This window comes from Pleurodeles waltl, chromosome 9, assembly GCF_031143425.1.
Source record: "Pleurodeles waltl isolate 20211129_DDA chromosome 9, aPleWal1.hap1.20221129, whole genome shotgun sequence".
In the NCBI taxonomy this organism is placed as follows: domain Eukaryota; kingdom Metazoa; phylum Chordata; class Amphibia; order Caudata; family Salamandridae; genus Pleurodeles; species Pleurodeles waltl.
The window spans coordinates 1,058,317,987-1,058,337,660 of record NC_090448.1 but is presented as its reverse complement, the minus strand read 5'-3'; the positions used below and the strand labels follow the sequence as shown (position 1 = coordinate 1,058,337,660).

The following is a 19,674-nucleotide window of genomic DNA, read 5'->3' as shown; positions in this document are numbered from 1 at the left end:
CTCAAGTCCAATCCAGTCCACATTAATCCACCCTACTCCTGTCCAATCCACCCCACTCCAAACCACCTTAATCTGCTCACTCCAATCCAGTCCACCCCTCTCCAATTAATCCGCCCCAGACCAATCCAGTCCACCCTGCTCCAATCCAATCACCCCACTCCAATCCAATTCACCCCACTCCAATCTAATCCACCCTAATCCACTACGGTCCAATCCACCTCAATCCACTCCACTCTGATTTAATACCATCCCACTCCAATTCACCACACCCAAATCCAATCCACCACACCCCAATCCAATCCACCCTACCCCATACAATTTGCCCCAGTCCAATCAACCCCAGTCCAATCCAGCACACTCAGTCCAATCCACCACACTCAACCATTCCACCCCACCCTAATCCACTGACTCAATCCAATCCACCTAACTCCTATCCTCTCCAATTCAGGTCACCCAATCTGATCCACCCCAGACTGATCCACTCCAGTCCACCCCACTCAAATCCAATTTACCCCACCCCAATCCAATCCACCACTCTCCAATCCAATCCATCCCCTCCAGGCCACCCTGCCCTAATCGACCCACCCCATTTCAATCCAATCCATCCCACTACAATCCAATCCACCCCACTCCAATCCAATCCTCACTCTACTCCAATCCACCCCACCTCTACCCAAGCCAAGCCACCCCACCCCACCCAAGTCCACCCCACACCAATACAATTCACCCTATCCCAGTTCAGCCCACCCCACTCCAATCCAATCCATCCACCCATCTCACTTCATTCCACCTCACCTCAATGCAATCCACGCTACTCCAACCCACCCCACTTTACTCCAATCCATCCCAATCCAATTCACCAGAGTTCAGTCCACTGCACTACAGTCCAATCCAACCAGCCCACCCACTCCAATCCAATCCACCAATCCAATTTATCCGCCAAACCAATCCACCCCAATCCAATCTACCCCACCCCATCCTAGTTCAGTCGACCCCAGTCTGCTCCAAACCACCCTGTTCCAGACCAACCCAACATACCCCACTCAAATCTAATCCACCCCACCTCAATCCACTCCATTCCACTGCAGCCCATCACACCCCAATCCAATCCGTCCCTCTCCACCCCAATTCAACCCACACCTCTCTTCTCCAATCTAATCTACCCCATCCCACTCCAATGCACCCCACTCATTCCAATCCTCCATACTGTACGCCTATCCTCCCCACCCCAGCCCATTCCAGTACAATCACACCACTTCAATCCAATCCACCCTACTCCAGTCCAGTCCACCACACATTCCAGTGAATCCAAACCACCCCATCCCACTCAAATCCAATCCAATCCACCATTTCAATCTACCCCATACCATTCCACCCCACTCCACTCAATCCACCCCACTCTACCTCAGTCCAATTCAACCCACCCCACTCTACTCTATTCCACCATACTCCATGCTACAAAACTCTCTGCCGCTGAACCACTGAACTCTACTTCCCTCTACTCAACTCTACAACACTCTACTCCCCCACTCCAATCTATGACACTCCAACAAATCCACTGTGACACTCCAATCCACCTCACTCCAGCACTATCACTCCAATCCAAACCACATGCCCCAATCCAATCTAATCCACCCCACTCAAATCCAATCCAATCCACCTCACCCAATTTCAATCCACCCGATCCAATCTACCCCACTCCCCTTAATCCATCCAACTCTACCCCAGTCCAATCCACCCCACTCTACTTTAATCCACTCCACTACCTCAATCCACTCCAACCCACTCCATCCCATTCCAACCCACTCCACTCTATGATATTCTCTGTCACTGAACCACTGAACTCTACCCCTCTCTTCTCTACTCCCCCACTACACTCTACAACACTCCAACAAATCCACTCTATGACACTCTACTCCCCGACTCCACGCCACTAACTTTTAGCCATACTGGTGTACAACATGGCAAAACACATTGCCAAGCCAATAGCTCTTGTATAGGTGAGTCCTATTGGCTTTGCCAATGCTTGTGATAATTTTCCACCGTTGGTGACTTCATTGGTAATGACTATGACAAGATGGACTAAGGGTAATTAAGTACAACTCCTGCCTAGCGGGGTGGCACGCCACAAAGTTAAATAGCTCATATTATGACGCAGTGAGAAAACATTGTACGAGTGCGATACCATGCTGCAGCCTCTATGTGGGTGCGATTGCTCTAAGTAGCATGAGTCTTATTAAGCGTTCTACAAATACACAACTATTTAAAACATGAATATATCGACAAAGATTTTGTACGTGAGGAAAAAAACAAATCACAGTTTTAAATATATAGTATGTGTTGTGAAAAATCTTGATTCTTTAAGTACGTCCACTTTCCAGAATAAAAACCAAGCATTCAAAACAATCGTTTGATTCTGTTTCTTTAACTTACTGTTCCTGTTCTCGTTCATTGGACATTGCGCCATTCAAAGATGGCCACCAAGTTCACGCAGAACTGCACTCATAGAGTGTTTACAAATGTGTCCCTTTTCCATGTTGATTGCGCTGCTGTTCAATGTAGTAGCAGGGGCAGATTACGGTTGTTGGTGACAGTGGAAACCTGTGAAACTAGGCTGCGTGTCACTTGTCCATCCTCCTGCAATAGTGATGGGACTCCGCCATATCTAGGTATACTCCACGGCCCCGTGATGGCGGACGATAACGATGAGTTACTGGAAGAAGATGAAGAGGAGGAGGAGGAAGCATACCAGCCCCCGGCCCAGGAGGTCCGGTGCTCGGTCCCCGCAGAGCGCAGTGGGCACGTCGCCGTGACAGACGGGCAGCACATGTTTGTGTGGGGAGGATATAAGGTGAACTTAGTAAGAACATGACACTACCCACACATCATCCTTTATCACTGGACAGTATAACACCTCGATAATTTACGGGGGCATACGATGCGACACTTCACCTAGTGGGTGGCGTAGGTTGTGTGAACAGGCGTTAAGTATTTGCAGTGACAGCCGTGGTTGTTCACCCTATTGTCGGGCAGCCTGGAGTACCTTTAGCAAATGCCGTGTTTTCTTTAGAGGGTTGACTGAGAAAGGTAGGATTTCACGTTTTCCAGTGCAGAATTTGCTTAATCAGTCAGAAAGCATTTAGTTAACAGTTAACATAGATAGTACTCTGTGTGTTGCGTTTAATGCCTTAGTGAGTCATGTTTTATGAGCGCTGTCAGCTAAGTGATTCTGTACCCCTTTATTGATACTCCGGTGTGCTATAAGATGTTTGTGGAATGTCCCAGTTTTGGTTTTCAATATCTGGTCACCCTAGCTTAGGGGTTCCTTTCACGAGTGGGTTGGGTGTCCGAGCCTTCCACCGGCGGGTCATGAAGGACCTGGGGGAGCAGAGCGAAGCAGAAGAGGGCTGCATGGCAGAATGTGGAGGTACAAGGGAGCTTCCATCGGAGGTGCTCAGTTTACATACTCCATAAGAAAGGAAAACGAGTCTGCATTTAGGGGATTAAATTCAGGACCTCTATAATACCTCGTTTTGTCAAAGGTGAGCAATCGGCTCACTTAGCCACCCTTGGCCCTTAGTGAGCACCTTCATTTTTATGGGCGAGCGCAAAGCCGTCCATAAAGTAATCTCTCTTTGGGCTTCAAACCAGCCCAGGTCACGTCAGTCTCTTTCATTGGTTCCTGGGCTTGCTCTTTAAAATCTGGTTGCTTTCATTTGTGAAAAGCATGCATACGTCATGCCTTTTCTGGTGTTTAGCCTGCCTACACAGCACCGGTAATCTAATAGAAACATACGAGGCTCAATGTTTTGAGTCTGGTTTCTGGACTACTTTATCTGTTAATTTTCCCCGCAGCGCGATTGTGCTGCATTTTACATAGTGCGATCGCGCTTTGTTTTTTTTCTTTTAATTTGTGTGGCAAGAAAAGTTAGGTTAGGAGTTTACAACGCCAATAGCTCCAACTCAAGCAAATGCGAGCCCCATTGCATTGAAAATGTTTAAGGTTGAGCCTACGAGTGCATGCGTTAGTGCATGCATCTCGCTTGCGAGATACTCTTGTGTACATTAAGGGCCTGTTTACCATGTGTCTGCTCCAGCGTCACTCTTCATTAAAGCTGTGTTCATTTGCCAGTGCAGCCGAAACCCATCTTTGGATGCTTGTTGTGAAGCAGGTACCAAGCACAGATTAATTATACTTAATCTGTGCCTGGCCGCTGCTCCCGACTTTATTTGGGTACTGTTTCTTGTCCCCTCCCACTCTCCCGGCTGCTCCGACCACAGCATTTGCATGAGTTTCAGATTGCACTGCCCCCCACGCTTTGCATTCTTTTGTTTGTCCCGTCCCTCAGTCTTCCTCCTCGCTGTTGCCTGTTTCCTCCTTATCCCCGTGACTACTTGTCATGCCTCTCTCCCGCCATCATGGGCTGTCCTTGCAGTTTTTTTTTTTTTTTATATAGCACAAACTCGAGATGAAGGTATTGTTAACGCGTCCCTTTATGATTAATTTACTCACTTTGGGACTCGTTTTAGGCCAATGAATCTTTTGACCCTGATTGAAGACATCTTAGGACGAGATAGCTAATCAACATGTCAATGTCATCAAGGTTCACAGTAATACGACAATTCAAATTATTCAAAGTCATTTAATAAACTCAAAAGACCACCATGACCTATCAGTCATGGATAACCACACCAGTTTAATATGATTCTGTGAAGTTTATTCCCTATTGATTAATATTCTACCAGCAAGTTTATTAGTCTAAAAACCAAGAAACACATTAGCTAAGTCACAATATGGCAACTCTTGATAAGATTTCATCAAAGCAAGAATCACAAACATCAGAATATAACACAGCGTCAGCATAGGTTATCTTTAGCAGAGTATCATCATCACGTTATTCAGCAAAGCACAGATTTGGTCATTTGTCTATTTGCGTCAGTTTGGTGAACCCCTCTCAACTAACCTCGAATTAGCATTGGCATGTTGGGCTTCATGCAAAACAATTTAGTAACACCAATTTGGACAACATCTAGCTATGGTCTCTGTCAAAAGGAGCAGATGGTACCTAGAAAGGAAAAGCAAACATACAATCACAATTCATTGTCATATAGTTACCCTCCGTCTTTGAGTCAGCTCTCAGGTTCGGTCTTCGTCCTCAGGACATCATTTGGTTCGCCATCAGGAATTCAGCAATCGGGTGAAAGGGGGCACTTCCCTCATAAGGAGGTAAAGTGTAAACGGGCAATTTTATAAGGCAAGAATGGTTTTAAGAACCAAACAGCAAAGTCTCTATGCAGAGTGACAAAGTGTCTGGATCATAGCAAATCGCCTCAGCATCTCCCCTAACTCTCTCCTATCCCCCTGTTCTAATTTACTTCCTGGTGTCAAGGGTTTTTATCCCCTTTTCGTTGTACATTCCCCTAAAATTTGGTTTGACAAGGGGTTGCACCCCACTATCTTTAACCAATTATCTTCACATTAGCTCATCAAATTTGCCACCCCATAACAGTTCTCACGTATTTTATTGGTCCTTATGATTTACGTCTTTAGCGGGTGGAATGTCCGGTATGATTTCATAGTCTTGTGGTCCTTTGCACATCTTCTGTCAGTGGCTCCATTGTCTGTACCGGCTCAGACAACCTTGTACCTACGAGTTGGTCTACAGTGTTGCATTCAGCTAAAATGTTTCTACAAGCAAGTCGAATTTCATGAGAACGAATCTACTACAGTTACATTCAGCTTCTAGTTTGGAGAAAAACAAGAGTTCATGTCCTTCAGCAAGTCAGCACACTGCACGTTAGAAAAATACATTTAATATGAGAGCCAGGCAGCTAGGCCTCAACTCATGCTAACTAAGGCCTAGTGATTTATTAGCAAAACCTTTACATATCTCTTACTATTATTAGTGTAAAATCATATCATAACATAACATTTCAACATTATTAGTCAGTTTCATTAGTCCCCGTATATATTGATGGCCACTCCCTGTGGGCACATTTCAAGCGCACATTTTAGCACAATACATTAATACATTTTCTATGCAGGATTATTATACATTAGTTCATAAACATTTCATGTTAAAATAGATTGTATAAGCTACACTCTCTCAGTATTAAAGCGCTTTACATGAGCACCAGTTACATTACACTAGTTACATTACACAAGTGCACGTTCACTTTTGTAGGCATGAGAGCGATGGGCCCAGAATCTCAGGATGTTGAGCCGACGCCAAGACTTGAAGTTGGTTGCCCAGCTCCAAAGTCGGCATCTCTCGCTGTTACATACCATCTTCTCTCCTCCTTGCTTAGTTTTAACTTGTTGGACACCCTGAAGGTGTCTAGAACTTTAAAATTTGCAGTCCATGGCTAACATGCAACTCCAAGTATGAGTTGCATTGCTAAAAGTGAAAGGTTTGGAAAATTAGTTCAGGAGGGAGAACCCAAGTATTGGCTGGACCAGTGACCAAGAATCAGCACTTGCAGTGGGTATTGAGGGAAAGGCCAATCTCTGTGGCTTCTGGCCATACAAGCTGAACTTCAATATGACCACAGAATGAAGATGCATGTTTTGAAATTGATCTGCTCAGAAGGGGGAGATCCTCCTTCACTCGCACAGATATTTGCTGTGCCTTAATAGATTAACTGGATTAACATGGCTTCTGGGGAGTGTTTGGGGTGTAGAGTGCTGCCACTCCTGTATGATTTGTACCCACCAGCTGCTGAGAAGGATGGTTTCAGGGCTTCAGTGGTATAGGTTGGGTCCCCATTTCTTAGCTCTAGGTAAAACTAAATTAAAATCAGTTGTTTTACACTTAGAATCTGTGCATAGGTAATGTTGACTATTTTAACTAACTAAAAGATAAAGACATAGGGTTTGGGGTAAAGTAGATTGGGGGTGGATGTACGTGATCAGGTTGGGCCATATGAGAAGGTTTGGTGAACCGAAGTATTGGGGGTTAGGATACGATGGCCAAATTATTTCCATTTTCTTCCCATGGTTAAAATCCATTTGTCTGCTCCAGCGTCACTCTTCTTTTAAGCTGTGTTCCTTTGCCATTGCAGCCGAAACACCATGTTCAGATGCTTGCTATGGAGCAGGGACCAAGAACAGATTGATTATACTTAATCTGTGCCCGGCCGCAGTCCTGACTTTATTTGGGTGCTATTTCTTGCCCCCTCCAACTCTCTAGCTCTCCCTGCTGCTCAGTTTGCATGAGTTTCAGATTGCACTGCCCCCACATTTTGCATTCTTGTTTGTCCCATACCTCAGTCTCCCTCTTCGCTGTCGCCTGTTCCCCCCTGACCCCATGAATACCTGTCATGTCTCTCTCCCACCGTCATTGGGTGTCCTTGCAGGTTTTTGATTTGCCTTTTTTTTTTTTTTTAATATATAGCGCAAACTCGAGATGGAGGTATTGAAGTGCTTTACATGAGCACCAGTTACATTACCCCAGTTACATTACACAAGTGCACGTTCACTTTTGTAGGCACGAGTGCGATATGCCCATAATCTCAGGATGTTGAGCCGACGGCAAGACTCAAACTTGGTTGCCTAGTTCAAAAGTCGGCAGCTCTCGCTGTTACACCCCATCTTCTCTCCTCCTTGCTTAATTTTAACTTGTGATTGATTATACACAAATTAAACCCCCATTCATAGTAAATGAAACCTCTAATTTATATACTTGAATCTTTGCGTCATTTTAGCTCCTGCAAGAAAAAAAACAACATCCCTACTGACCTGGCCACCCACCCGTGATGACATTTATATGGGAAGCAATGGCAACAGCTATAAGATACGCTATTCGTTCGCTTTTCTGTGGTAACTTTGCAGGAATGCTGGATGGGAAGGTGCTGGCACATGTATTGATGTCGGCCGGTCGGTCGGAGACTGCTATCCCCTATCTGGTCAGGCCGTTAGGAATGTGCTTCGACGTGCCCCGTTTGATAGAGAATTAAAGATTTGGGACTTAGCCCCATTTAGGGACATGAATAACCTAATGTGAATGGAAGGCTGGAGGCTTGGAGTATGTGAAGTGGCAGGAGATTTATACCCCAACAGGGAGTTTATCTCCTTCTCTGAGGCCCGGGACACGTTTGGGTTGGGCCCAGGTCAGTTTTTGCAATATGCAAAAATGGAGAGTGTGGCGCGGGAGATCTGGTGTGATTTCCCGGCGGCCCCTCCGGTATGGATGGTGTTGAGTGAGCTGATAAATTGGGGTGAGGGGACCCATTTGATCACTCGGTTTTATAAAGCCCTTCGGGCTGATCAACCAGGTGCAATAAGTGTTGGCGTACGGCTTCGGAGCGTGAACGGGGGACCCCATGGAGGACGTGGACTGGGCAACAGCGTTGTCACGGGTGCGCACGGTGTCATGCAACAACAGATTTAAACTATTACACTTAAATTTTTTGCATCCGACGTATATCACACCTGACCGTCTTAACAAAGATCAATCCAGCAAGAGGGCCTGGGTGTCCCAGATGTGGCGCATTTAAGGCCTCCTTCCTACACTTAGCTTGGTCCTGTAGGATGGTGCACCGATTTTTGGCGGGAGGTGTTTGGGGAAAGTAGAGGAGGTAAAGGGATTGGGGCTAGAAGTAATGCCTTTGACATGTCTTTTAGGTGTAGTGCGGAGACTGCAGGGCAAGAGCATCCCATATAGGCTCACACAGCTGGCTCTGGTGCTCGCCAAGCGCAGGCTGGCCATTGGCTGGATGAATGTTCGGAACCCTTCCATCCCTTGCTAGATACAAGATTTAATGGAATGGTGTGCTGCTGAAGAACAATATATGCAGATAAGACATAGAGAGGAGGGGGCACTAACGGATGTGATTGCATGGGGGACACTACTGGAACGGTTCACTGGTGTGGAAAAGTTACGTTCAGAGGGGAGCACTGATGATGATGGCTGATTAAGTGAACCTTGCCTCGATCAGAGAGGTGACAACCAACTGTGGTGAGGCTGTGTCTGTGTTACTCATGATATATGAAAGGATTGGTTCCATGTGGATCCTATCTGGGTGGGGAGGTTGAGGGAAGTTGCTGTTGCAGTAGGTGCTATAGATCCCTGTTTCGAATAGTATGTTTACTCTGTCCTCCAGAAATGTGACAAAAAGATACTGTGATATCTTGCATTGATATGCACTGCATTGTATCTTTGTTGGTTATGTTTTCCAAACTCAATAAAAACAGAGTTATAAAAAATAAATAAAAAAATCTCCCTACTATGAAAGGCCCTTGCAGGTTATCACCACTGCTGGTTCTCCACAAATGGCCAGTATGACAGATGTGTGGACAAACTGTCTTCCCATTTACCATGAATTTGCGACACCTGTGTTCAGGGTGCGTGCGGTTTTAAACCCCTTCAGTACTGGTGGACACATGGTCGCGGGGTGAGTAATAGTTTTTTCAATGAATGAAGACAAGCAAGCCTCAAAGGTGACCACGCACCTAGGTGGTCTGAAGGACTCCACGGCTTTTAGTTCCTCAGTGAACAATCTTTTGCAGTGCATGTTTTGCTGGGGGTTAACATGCCCAGTGAATGACTTAAATGCAGATAGTTCTTCATGCACATTGAAAGTCCCATGGCTTTTTTTTGGTGTGAAATCAATATGAAGCACTATAGCAAAGTTGTTCCTGATACTTTTGTACAGAGAGGTTGTAGGACATTCAGTGGTACGTGGCGAGCTTACCCTGTCATCATGAGCAGTGCTTGGAGCTCTTCGCCCGCTGGCAGAGAGCCTTCATGAATATGTAAATGACTCTGGGGTGAACTTCCCTTCTGCAAGGATAATCCGAGTAGTGGAACAGTGGAAGAAAAATGAGATTATAAACTAGCAAGATAGAGTGTGCAGGGGCAGAGAAACAGTACATGGCGGAGAGAGCTGCAAAACATATGCACTCTAATGTAGTGCTTAACCATAAATAAAAAAGTAGTTTTCTAAAAGTGAACAGCGCAGCTAATCAAAAGGTTGGTAAAGAGGTCGTGCTCCAGAAGAGTGACAAATCCAAGATGGATAAGATGAGACAAGTAAAGCCATTGAATAGTAAGCAAATAAATGAGAGTATTAATAAAGCCAACCACTAAGCAGTGGGTGAGCTGTAAGCCTAAGGTCTTGGTAGGGTGACAGGTCTTTTTCAACCAGATAGTTGCACTGTCTGGCAAGCGCAACCTAAAAAGGGCCATGGCTTTACACAATATATACCTTTATTCTGCAGCAGTCAATCCAGATTTGGAGTGGAATGTGGAGAGATCCATGTCAGAATCGGACACAAAACGGGTATGTATGGACCATACTATCATGGGAAGGCCTCTTTGGGATCTGATCTGGGAGGAAAAGAGATATGGTCTTCCCAATGCACCTCATTTATCAGTGCACTTAAGGTTTGGGATTAAATAGCAAAGAAGAGAGGGATTTATGTCCTTCCCTTTTCTTTACGACTAGTCCACTTTAGTGAAGAATTCACACTTTGCATAAGAGAGTCGCCCTTTCAGACATGCTGGAGGGTTAGTGTAGGATGGCTTTGGATATGTGTTATGATGGGCTTATCAAATTCTTTGTGCGTTGTCAGTCTGATTTTCAATTAGATAAGGGGGGGCTTAGATATTCACAAATTAGGTATTGGGGTTTACATTCTAGAATTAAGTAGGCAGCCATGAGGCAAAAAAACACCATCATAAAGTTTCCGCCCAAAAATAATAGCAGCTGTGGAGTTATCGGGAAATTGCTGCTAGAATCTGATGACCAAAATTGTTGGAAAAATATAAAGGACTGGGGAATGATAATCCCTCTAAAACAGTGGGAATAACTAAAGAGGGTCATTCTTGGTTCTTCTGCCAAGATTCACTATAAGATCTGGAATGGCTGGAATTATACACCTAGGTTTCTCCATTGTATGTACCTAAGTGTTAGCCCAAAGTTCTGGAGCTATTATGATGCATTACATATTTGGTAGGAATGCATCAAGTTAAACGAATTCTGGTTGGAAGAGGCTGAACTTCTGAAAAAAAAAAAAACATTTAGGCTTTCCAAACCCTGTAAAACCTGGAAGGCTCCCAGGCCTAAGCCTCAAAGGATATGATGGACTGATGAAACAAAAAAATGATATGCAATACAGTGTGTTGGGCCAGCAAAGTTGACCATCTCTTTTCATTGGAAAAAAAGCAGACGCGCTCGATATCTCAGTGGTGTAGAATTCTGAACATTGTGGCCTTAGAGCCTTCAAGTAGATACTTTGATGTTACGCACCTGAAGGTTGAAGACGTGTGGAGACCTTTGTTAGAAGTTATGTGCAAGGGTTTGCCATACATTTATACCTTGCAGGGTGGAGAGCTATTGGACTGTTTGAGTGAGGGGGACAGGACCCCCTCTGAAAAGGCCTTTTAAAGTGGGTTTAAAGAAGTGGGGGGGGGGCTCACATTGTTCTGGGCACCGAAAGGGGGCGGCAGGGGAAATGTGAAATACTGGAGTTTAAGATATGTTTAATGTTGATGGTCGATTCAATCATTGGAGGTGGGCGGGGAGTTTGAGTTTTCTGTTTTTTTCTGCTGCGTGTACATAAAGAATCAAATATCAATATGGGTGATATATCTATACCACACATGGCTAGAATATTATGTTACATATTGTTTTTCTTAAATATATAAATAAAAAGTCGTTTGACAGACAATAATGGAGTGGGGGTGACAGTCCCCAATCAACAGGGCAGTTGTGACATCATATTTTAGGACACGTCACATGGGACTAATGATGCCAAAGCTGTATTGCCTCCAAGCAGCAGCATAGCTCTGAATCTGTCAAAACTGAAATGCTGGGTTACAGAGGAAACGTCTTAATTTTCCACGAATGAGGACAGAAGTGCAGTTGATCTGTGAAAATCTTGTATTTTCCAATCCATGATTGATAACTAGTTTTTGTGCATAGTGTGTAACACAAGTTTTGTGATTTATATTTGCTGTAGATCGCAGTTGCCACAGTTAGCAAATTTGATGAGGCTCAATTAAATTGATAGCGTAAAAGTCTGGATTGACCTTACCTAGATTCAAACTTGAGACCTGCAGAACACATACTGTAGATGTCAGCAGTGAAAATTTCACAGAGACATCTTGCTCATTGTATGTAATATTCGTTTTCAAACTGTAGTGAATATTTTTTTAAAAGAGGATCTCTCACAGTGTGACTTAAACACAATAGCATAAACAGTACGCTTTCTGGAACATTAGCATTAAGGTATCCTTGACAAGACATATATATTCTTGCCTTGGCTTGCCTAACTTAAACACTCAATGTCTCTTGCAATAAAAGCATTGTAGATGCTGCTGTAGAACTGAAGTCCATTTGGAAGGGAGAATATAGGGTTTTTTGTTCGCTGCTGTCTATCTCCACTTCAAAGACTGATGTATCAGAATTCCATTCTTGGTATGCTCTTGGCCAACGTGTGTATAACGTTTTTGATGTGTTGTAGGGCATGTGGCTAACTCCTTTGAGACCCATTGCAGTGCAAGGTCTGCAGTTTTATCTTGGCTAATGACTTGATAATGACCACTCCTTGTCATGTGGACCCTGCACCAAACATTGAATACTTTCATGTTTTTGTGACCATGATCCTAGTTCTCTCTTATCTTTTTACCCCCTTCTTTTTTGCATCTCCTAAGTCCCCATGCACCTCTTATATTCATGTTTTATCTCTGTACCCTCCCCTTTCCTTAGTCCCTTTCCTCCCATAAGCTCTTGTTCTGTTTACTATTCATTTCTTTTACCATGATGTTTTAAAGGTTACCCTAATTCCTGTTCTCCTTATTGGCCTTCCATCCTTTTTCTAACACTGTCATTCACGTTTTCTTTCTGCTATTCCTCCTCATTTTTGCCTGCTCCCCTTTAGTCTCTTTCCTGCTAGCTTTCAGTAAGATTGCCTCCTCTCTTATGGCCATCCTATAGTCTATCATTGAACTGTTCCTCGTTTTCCACCCTTTTTATCTTCCTTTATCTCTCCTTCTGTGCCTAATCCTCTCCATTATTTATCCGCAATGTGGGCCATAAATTGGTTTTGGATGTATTGGCTGCTTGTTTCATTCGCTCATTCTAATGATGTACTAGGTGGGAATAACAGCTGCTTCTTGAACTACCTCCACTTAAGTCCCAGAACCGAGTCAGGTTTATGAGTATTTCCCAGTATGAAAGTACACCACATGAAGTTGTGAGTCGAGCTTTTCATTTCAAACTTTTTTTTTTTTTTTTTTAAATGGGAAACGATTAGATGCAGGGTACATTGATTCTAAATCCATATTTAGATAAGGTGTCAAATAATTGAAATAATGTACTCTGTAGAACACTTTGTAATTGTAAGCACTTAGTAAAATGTAGACCTTAGCTAATTGGGGTTTCTTCCAGCAAACGAGGAATTAAATGAGTATTAAAGAATATGAGCATTATAGTTTATGATCAGTGTACATTTCTGGTCGTAGGTTATGTTATGCAGAATAGAATTCCTTGCAATTTATGACGTATATTCTATTGATTCTCATCAAGATTTGCCCATCGTCATATTGTCCCATTTTGTGTAACAGACTCAACTATAGTACTTGGCACCACAGTTTTGACGTTTCGTAGTATTGTGCTAAATTTCATCAGCACATTTTACTTAATGGGAGGCTTTTGTTACTTAGTAAGGGCTTTCTTTGGTCAACCTTTAATGCATTGGATTTAAATATTTGGATCGTTGGGTATTTTGACTTGCTTGCAATTAGGCAAAGAGCTTCTTTGTCTGATAAATATTTACACTTGTTTAGAAGTTTGTTTCTCTAGCATTCTATGCAAATACATTCTTGATAACCAAAATAACAGCCGTCATTGGGATAAGGGGTTTCTTTAAACGAAAATCGAATAAATTACTTAATTGAATAGTGCTGTGATATTGTAGCATAATGTCCTGGTGACGCACTTCACACTTTGATACCAGAACTGTTTTTCTCACAACACACTGACCTATCTTAGCAGTCCTTTTTGCTTTTTGCTGTTTTAAGCAGTGAGAAAACAGGGCTGATTGCAGAGCCCCCCTAACTTTTTGCCCCCATTTCCCACTTTTGGCTGGTGTTTTCCTGACTCTGATGGTGCCCTGGGTACTGCTAACCAGTCCAGGGCCTCTGTGTAAAATCAATATGCAAATTAGGCTAATTATAATTGGCTAAGTCAACCTACCTGTAAGTCCCTAGTATATGGTAGGGCATGTAGGTTTAGGGACACCAGCATATGTAGTGCACCCATAGGTGCACTGCTGAAGTGCCCAGTGTCATTTTAAAGGGAGGCCTGCCTTGCTGGCTGCTTTTAAATTAAAGTTATATGCAAATTCGACTTTGGAATTAAAAGTAGTTCGAAAGTCATAAACTACCTTATGTTTACATATAAGTCACCCCTAAGGTGTGCCCTATGTGCCCCTAGGGCTGGGTGCCATGTAACTATAAGCAGGGACCTTTTACAAATAGTTTTATAAGCCCTGGTGAGGTAAAACAGCCAAATTCGTGTTCCCCTCATTGTAGTGAATGGCTTCCATAGGCTAGAATGGGGAGACTTTCTTTTCATTTTAAAAGTCCCCTTAAGTGACAGATGAAAAGAGTTTGGTATCAAATTAATTGTTATAATAAATCCCACAACTTCAAGTTATTGGATTTAATATAACTTGTTCAGGAAAAGAGTTTTAAACTTTACCTGAAAAGTTGCCAATTTCAGCCCTCCATTGTTTTTGCTGCTGTGCTCTGATTGGCCAGGCTGCCTTGATGAGGTGCGAAGTGGCCTGGCTTCACACAAAGAGATCTGCCTTTGGGAGGGAATCTCCCCTCAGCAGATGGTGAGGCAGGAAGGGGGAGGGCTGCCAAACTGGTCTTCAAAAATGGAGCAACCCAGCAACACCCCCACATTCTGCAACCCCAGACAACTAGGTGCCCCCTTGATTAGATTAGGAGAGGGGTGTGTTTATGATTTTTAGCCACACCAGTGGGTTGGTTCAGCCAGATCTAACTCCAAAAATCACTTTCAGCCATGATGGATTTTTGAGGAATGTTGACTCCTGGGACTGATTTTTGCCACACTTCCCAGGAAGTGGTAATCACAGGGGGAAGGACCCTGCACCTGTTTGGAGAACCAGGACCCCCCCTGCTTTTCACCCAGGAGCAAGGATAAAACTGGCAGAGCTGCACCCACACCTCAGATACCCATCAGATTCCAACAAGGAAGAAGTACAGGAGAAGAAGGACTGCACTGCTGGACCCCTGGCCTGCACCTGGACCCTGCACTCTGAAGGACTGCACCAGCTGCACACTTGGGCTTCACCACAAGACGGACTTTGCCTGGCTTCAACTGGTTCGAGGAGGGACTCCCTGTTTGCTACAGGTACAAAGGAGCTGCCCAGAGTCCCCTGCATAAAGTCCTGCAAGCAGTGCCCAGCTGACCAGCGTCCAGTGGCCATTTGAGGATTCTGACCAGGTGCATTCTGGGAATTGTAGTCCCAACTCCCAAGGAGCAACTCAGCTGCTGGAACCTTGGATCAAGTTGTGGACACTTTAAGGACACAAAAAGGACCTCTGGAAGAAGATCCAGAAGTTTGGAGCAACTCCATAAGTTGAAGAGGTGCATTGTGGGAGTTGTAGTCCCAAACCCCAAGAGGCACACCAGAGCCTCTGAACCCTTGGCTGGTGATGTGGACCACTTTCCTGAATCAAACACTTCTGAAAGTAAGTGTGACAGTGTTACCTTGTGGGTGGCCTGAACTCTGGACTCTGTTCCTTTCCAGTGTGACCTTTCTTTTTTTAACCCTTTGACCGCTAGTTGCTTCTATGTGCTAGAAAGCATTAATTCTTTAAAAATTCATTTCTCTGGTTCCCCTTATCTGATTGTATTAATTTTGGTGTCATTTTAAAGATAGAAATATAATCTATTTTTATTAATTTCGGATTTTTTAACTGTTTCCTGTGTTTTATTTAATTATTGTTTGTGATATTTGAATGCTTAAGTTAAGCCTTGTCGCTCGTTGCCAAGCTACCAAGGGTTGAGCTGGGTTTTAATTACTGAGACCTAACTGGACCTAAGTGGAGGTTAGTGGCCTATTGCTAAGTGTAGATACTTACCTGCCCTTACCAATAACCCATTTTCCAACATAAGCTGATCTGGTCAGGTTTAGCATAGTGCAGAGTCATTGTCACTTTCTTAATCCTACCATGCCCCTTGAATCCTGAATCCTGAAATATTCTAGGGGCATCGATCAGACAGTCCTATAAACCGTTGTGCATTTGAGTGTGTCTGTTGTACACATGGAGCTAGTAAAAGTATGGTAATATAGGCAGTGTAAAATCAAATTGCTTTCATTGTTTTAGAGCTAGTGGTATAGACCCTGAAGACTTGCACAGTATCTGCAAGTGAAAATATGTGGCATACTGTGAATGGTAACACGGCTATGGACATTTGTGGTTGGCATTAGTAATATGTAGAGCAATAAAAGTTATGTACATTTGTAGTAATACAATGCAGTGGTAGAGTTATAATTTAAATCCATTTGTATTCAGGTTTGTGGAAGAGGGTGAGGTGTGGTAGAGACATGTATCTCACTTGAACAAATATATGGTGACAAGAACTTTACATAATGTGTCTAGCACTGGGGCAGATGACACCTTCAGCTCATCAGCAGTGCAGAGATAGTGCAATAGTGAAAAGTGTATATCATCAACAGGGTGGTAAGTGCATGAGTATGAACAAAGTGAGTAATGTTAGGGTAGACAATCCATTCGTTTGGCTTAGATGATTTGGAGTGTTGGTTGAAACGACATTACAGCTCATAGGTAGATGCTCTGGGGGATGGCCATTTTTTGAAACTGGATGTTTTGAGAAATAGTTTAGATTTGCTTCTAAGATTCTGGTTGTCACTGAACAGTTACAGTTCTAGTGCAAGTCTGATAGGAGAGATTGCGAGATATCACTTTATTATCCACATCACTGAGTTTAAAAGTTGAGTATTAATGCAAGTCTTCTCACGTGGGTGATCCATTGCCTACAGAGTAGGAGCCTGGTTTGTTTGATTCATTTTATTACTTCTAGAGGGCAACATATACTAAATGCTTTGTGGCCACTGGGTATTATAGATCACAAGAGAACTGGCTCAAAACTAAATGAACACAACAGAAAGAATTTAAGAGCTCTGGTGTATGTAGTGCATTGGTGAATGATGATAGTTGGTCCCAAAGTTTCGAACCAAGAAAGTTGAATGAGCTCAGACCCTCACACACTACCTTTATAGAGGATACTTGCAGGGCTTCTCAGTGCAGAAATCTTGGAGGGAGGTAACCATGCACCAGAAGGGTTGAGGAAGACACATCTGGATGATAGTAAGCTTTATGTATACTATAGGGGCGCTTACATTGAACTTTTTGGTTCACTACCAGCCAGTATAGCTTTTTGTAGGTCTCGAACATATGATCGTTTTTTTTTTTTTTTTTTTTTTTTTTTTTTTTTTTTTTTTTTTAGATGACAAGCGAAACAGAGAAGTTTTTTTGCTGTTTGAATATGGCAGTCACAAATATAAGCTTCTGCAGTAATCTAATTTGGACCTGACACGTGAGGTAACAACAGATTTATGTAAATCTCCAGGAAAAACAGGAGAGCTTGTTTTAGCGTACTCAATAAACAGAAATATAAATTATGTACTGTAGTTATTTATAATTGCACAGAAAGTTCTTTGTCCGAACATATAAAGGATTTTGCATCATGGAAAGTAAGAGACACCTTTCCAAGACTATCTAGGCCAATGTGACCAGGCCCCAGCGCTCATTCCCATTTCATTGGGATTTAATTTGAGAAAATGAAAGGGCATCTATTGCTGGACTGTGTGCATGCAGTTATGGAAACGTGACATAGATGCAGATGCCTGATGGTCTAAGCGTGTAATAATTTGCGAGTCTCTACTTATGAAAAAGCAGTGCAACCAAAATGTTGAATAAAGTTGGACAGAAGGTTTACATGATGCTTGAAAAACATGGTTAACAATTTGTGGACCACCCAGAAAAAACTCCACATTAGCTGAAATTAACATTACCTAGCTCTACAGATTGTACCCATCTTTCGGGAAATAAGGAAAACCGCATGGGGACTGTGCTTGTTACTCCTGTCTCCTTCAAAGGATTGGATAGCATGCCATAGTCAATCGTCTGGAAGGCAAATGAGTTGTTCATGCAACCACTTCTGCTCCACAATGTGACACATCGCATCAGTGGCAAGTAACATGGCTGTTGCCACTTCTGAGATGAAAACATCACATGTCACTAAGAATATGTAGTGTTTTAGAAAAGCAGATAGCTGCATTGACATAACTTTCTCCAAAATGTTGCCCAGTCTGGGACTGATAGTGATACGGCAGTAGTTGGCTTTGTCTTCTGGATCTCAATTGGGCTTCTCCAATAAGGGAGATATAACTCCTTTTGTGCAGCTCTGTGACACTACCCATGACGACAGAGTTGTTTTTAGTATATTGAAGTACATTGCTAAGAATGATCATAGTACAGTGCTGCTAGATCGTTGCTGAACAGAGATTTAGCTATGAGCCACATTTAATATACTACATAAAAGACTGTACTGTGTTTGGCATACTAATGGCTTTACATTTTGTGTTAATAATGAAGGCACTGAGAATGGAGAAGTGTTTAAGGGACATTTTTTCCATAAGCCCATCCGCCTGTAAAATCAGCACAATTTCTGTTCAGATTCTCTAGTTCTTAATCTTCACCTGGTCATTCAATAAACCATGTGTAGTGAGGATGGATAACTCTATGTTAAGGTGGCGTACATGGAATGTGGTGGCGTAGAGAAGTACCTAATATGCTGTCAAGTGTTGGTAATGGCAAAAGAAGATACATTTTAAGTTGGATCCTCTAACCATCCGGATATATTTAGTTTGTCCCAAAGCAAAATGGCAGATGTGCCTTGATCACTGCTTAATTTAAGGGTTCTGAGGGGTTCAAAAAGGAGTTATATAGGAAAATTATCTACAAGATCTATTTGGGTGATTTCTACGATCTCCAGAAACTTAGATGAGGCTAAAACAGGTTCAGAGTGCTCAGTTGCATAGGTAGCACCATTAACCAATTGAACAAGGTCTGGCATGTCCATGATTTGAAGACATTCGTGATTGCCCTGCTCATCAGTATCAAGACTAAGATTTTCCAGAACCATTATATGCTGATAGCAAGCAGACAGCTGAGACATATCGGTGATCTTACTTTGAGCTAGAAGAATGGTACTCCACCATCAAAGTGCAGCAGAAGGAAGAAGGGATAGAAAATGTACACACCAAAATGACCTGGCATATATATATATATATATATATATATATATATATATATATATATATATATATATATATATATATATAGTATTGGGACAGTAACCGCTTATTTTAGGTCACATAATGAGTACTACCTCACCACTTCTAATTCTGTCTAAATGGCAACATAGATTTTTATATACATATAACATTTACCAAGTAGGGAAGGGAGTTGTTAGCCACGTTTTCAGTCAAAGCCAATACATCCCAGCTATTAGTAGTCAACAGGTCAAAATCTTCTCAACGAGGATTACATTATAGCTCTGCAGTCAAGCAAGGCCTGAGTCATTCTAGAGAACGAAAGTACTTGC

At 42.9% G+C, this 19,674-nt stretch overlaps 1 protein-coding gene across 1 annotated transcript in view; it reads left to right on the top strand.

Annotated features, from left to right (window-relative positions):
* Positions 1-2,556: 2,556 nt before the first annotated feature.
* The window catches only part of KLHDC2 (kelch domain containing 2), a 101,343-nt gene continuing 84,225 nt past the window's right edge, over positions 2,557-19,674 (top strand). Inside the window, exon 1 of the mRNA XM_069208696.1 lies at positions 2,557-2,851. Coding sequence (XP_069064797.1) covers positions 2,690-2,851 — 162 coding nt within the window. The 5' untranslated portion in view covers positions 2,557-2,689. The remainder of the gene's footprint in view (positions 2,852-19,674) is intronic.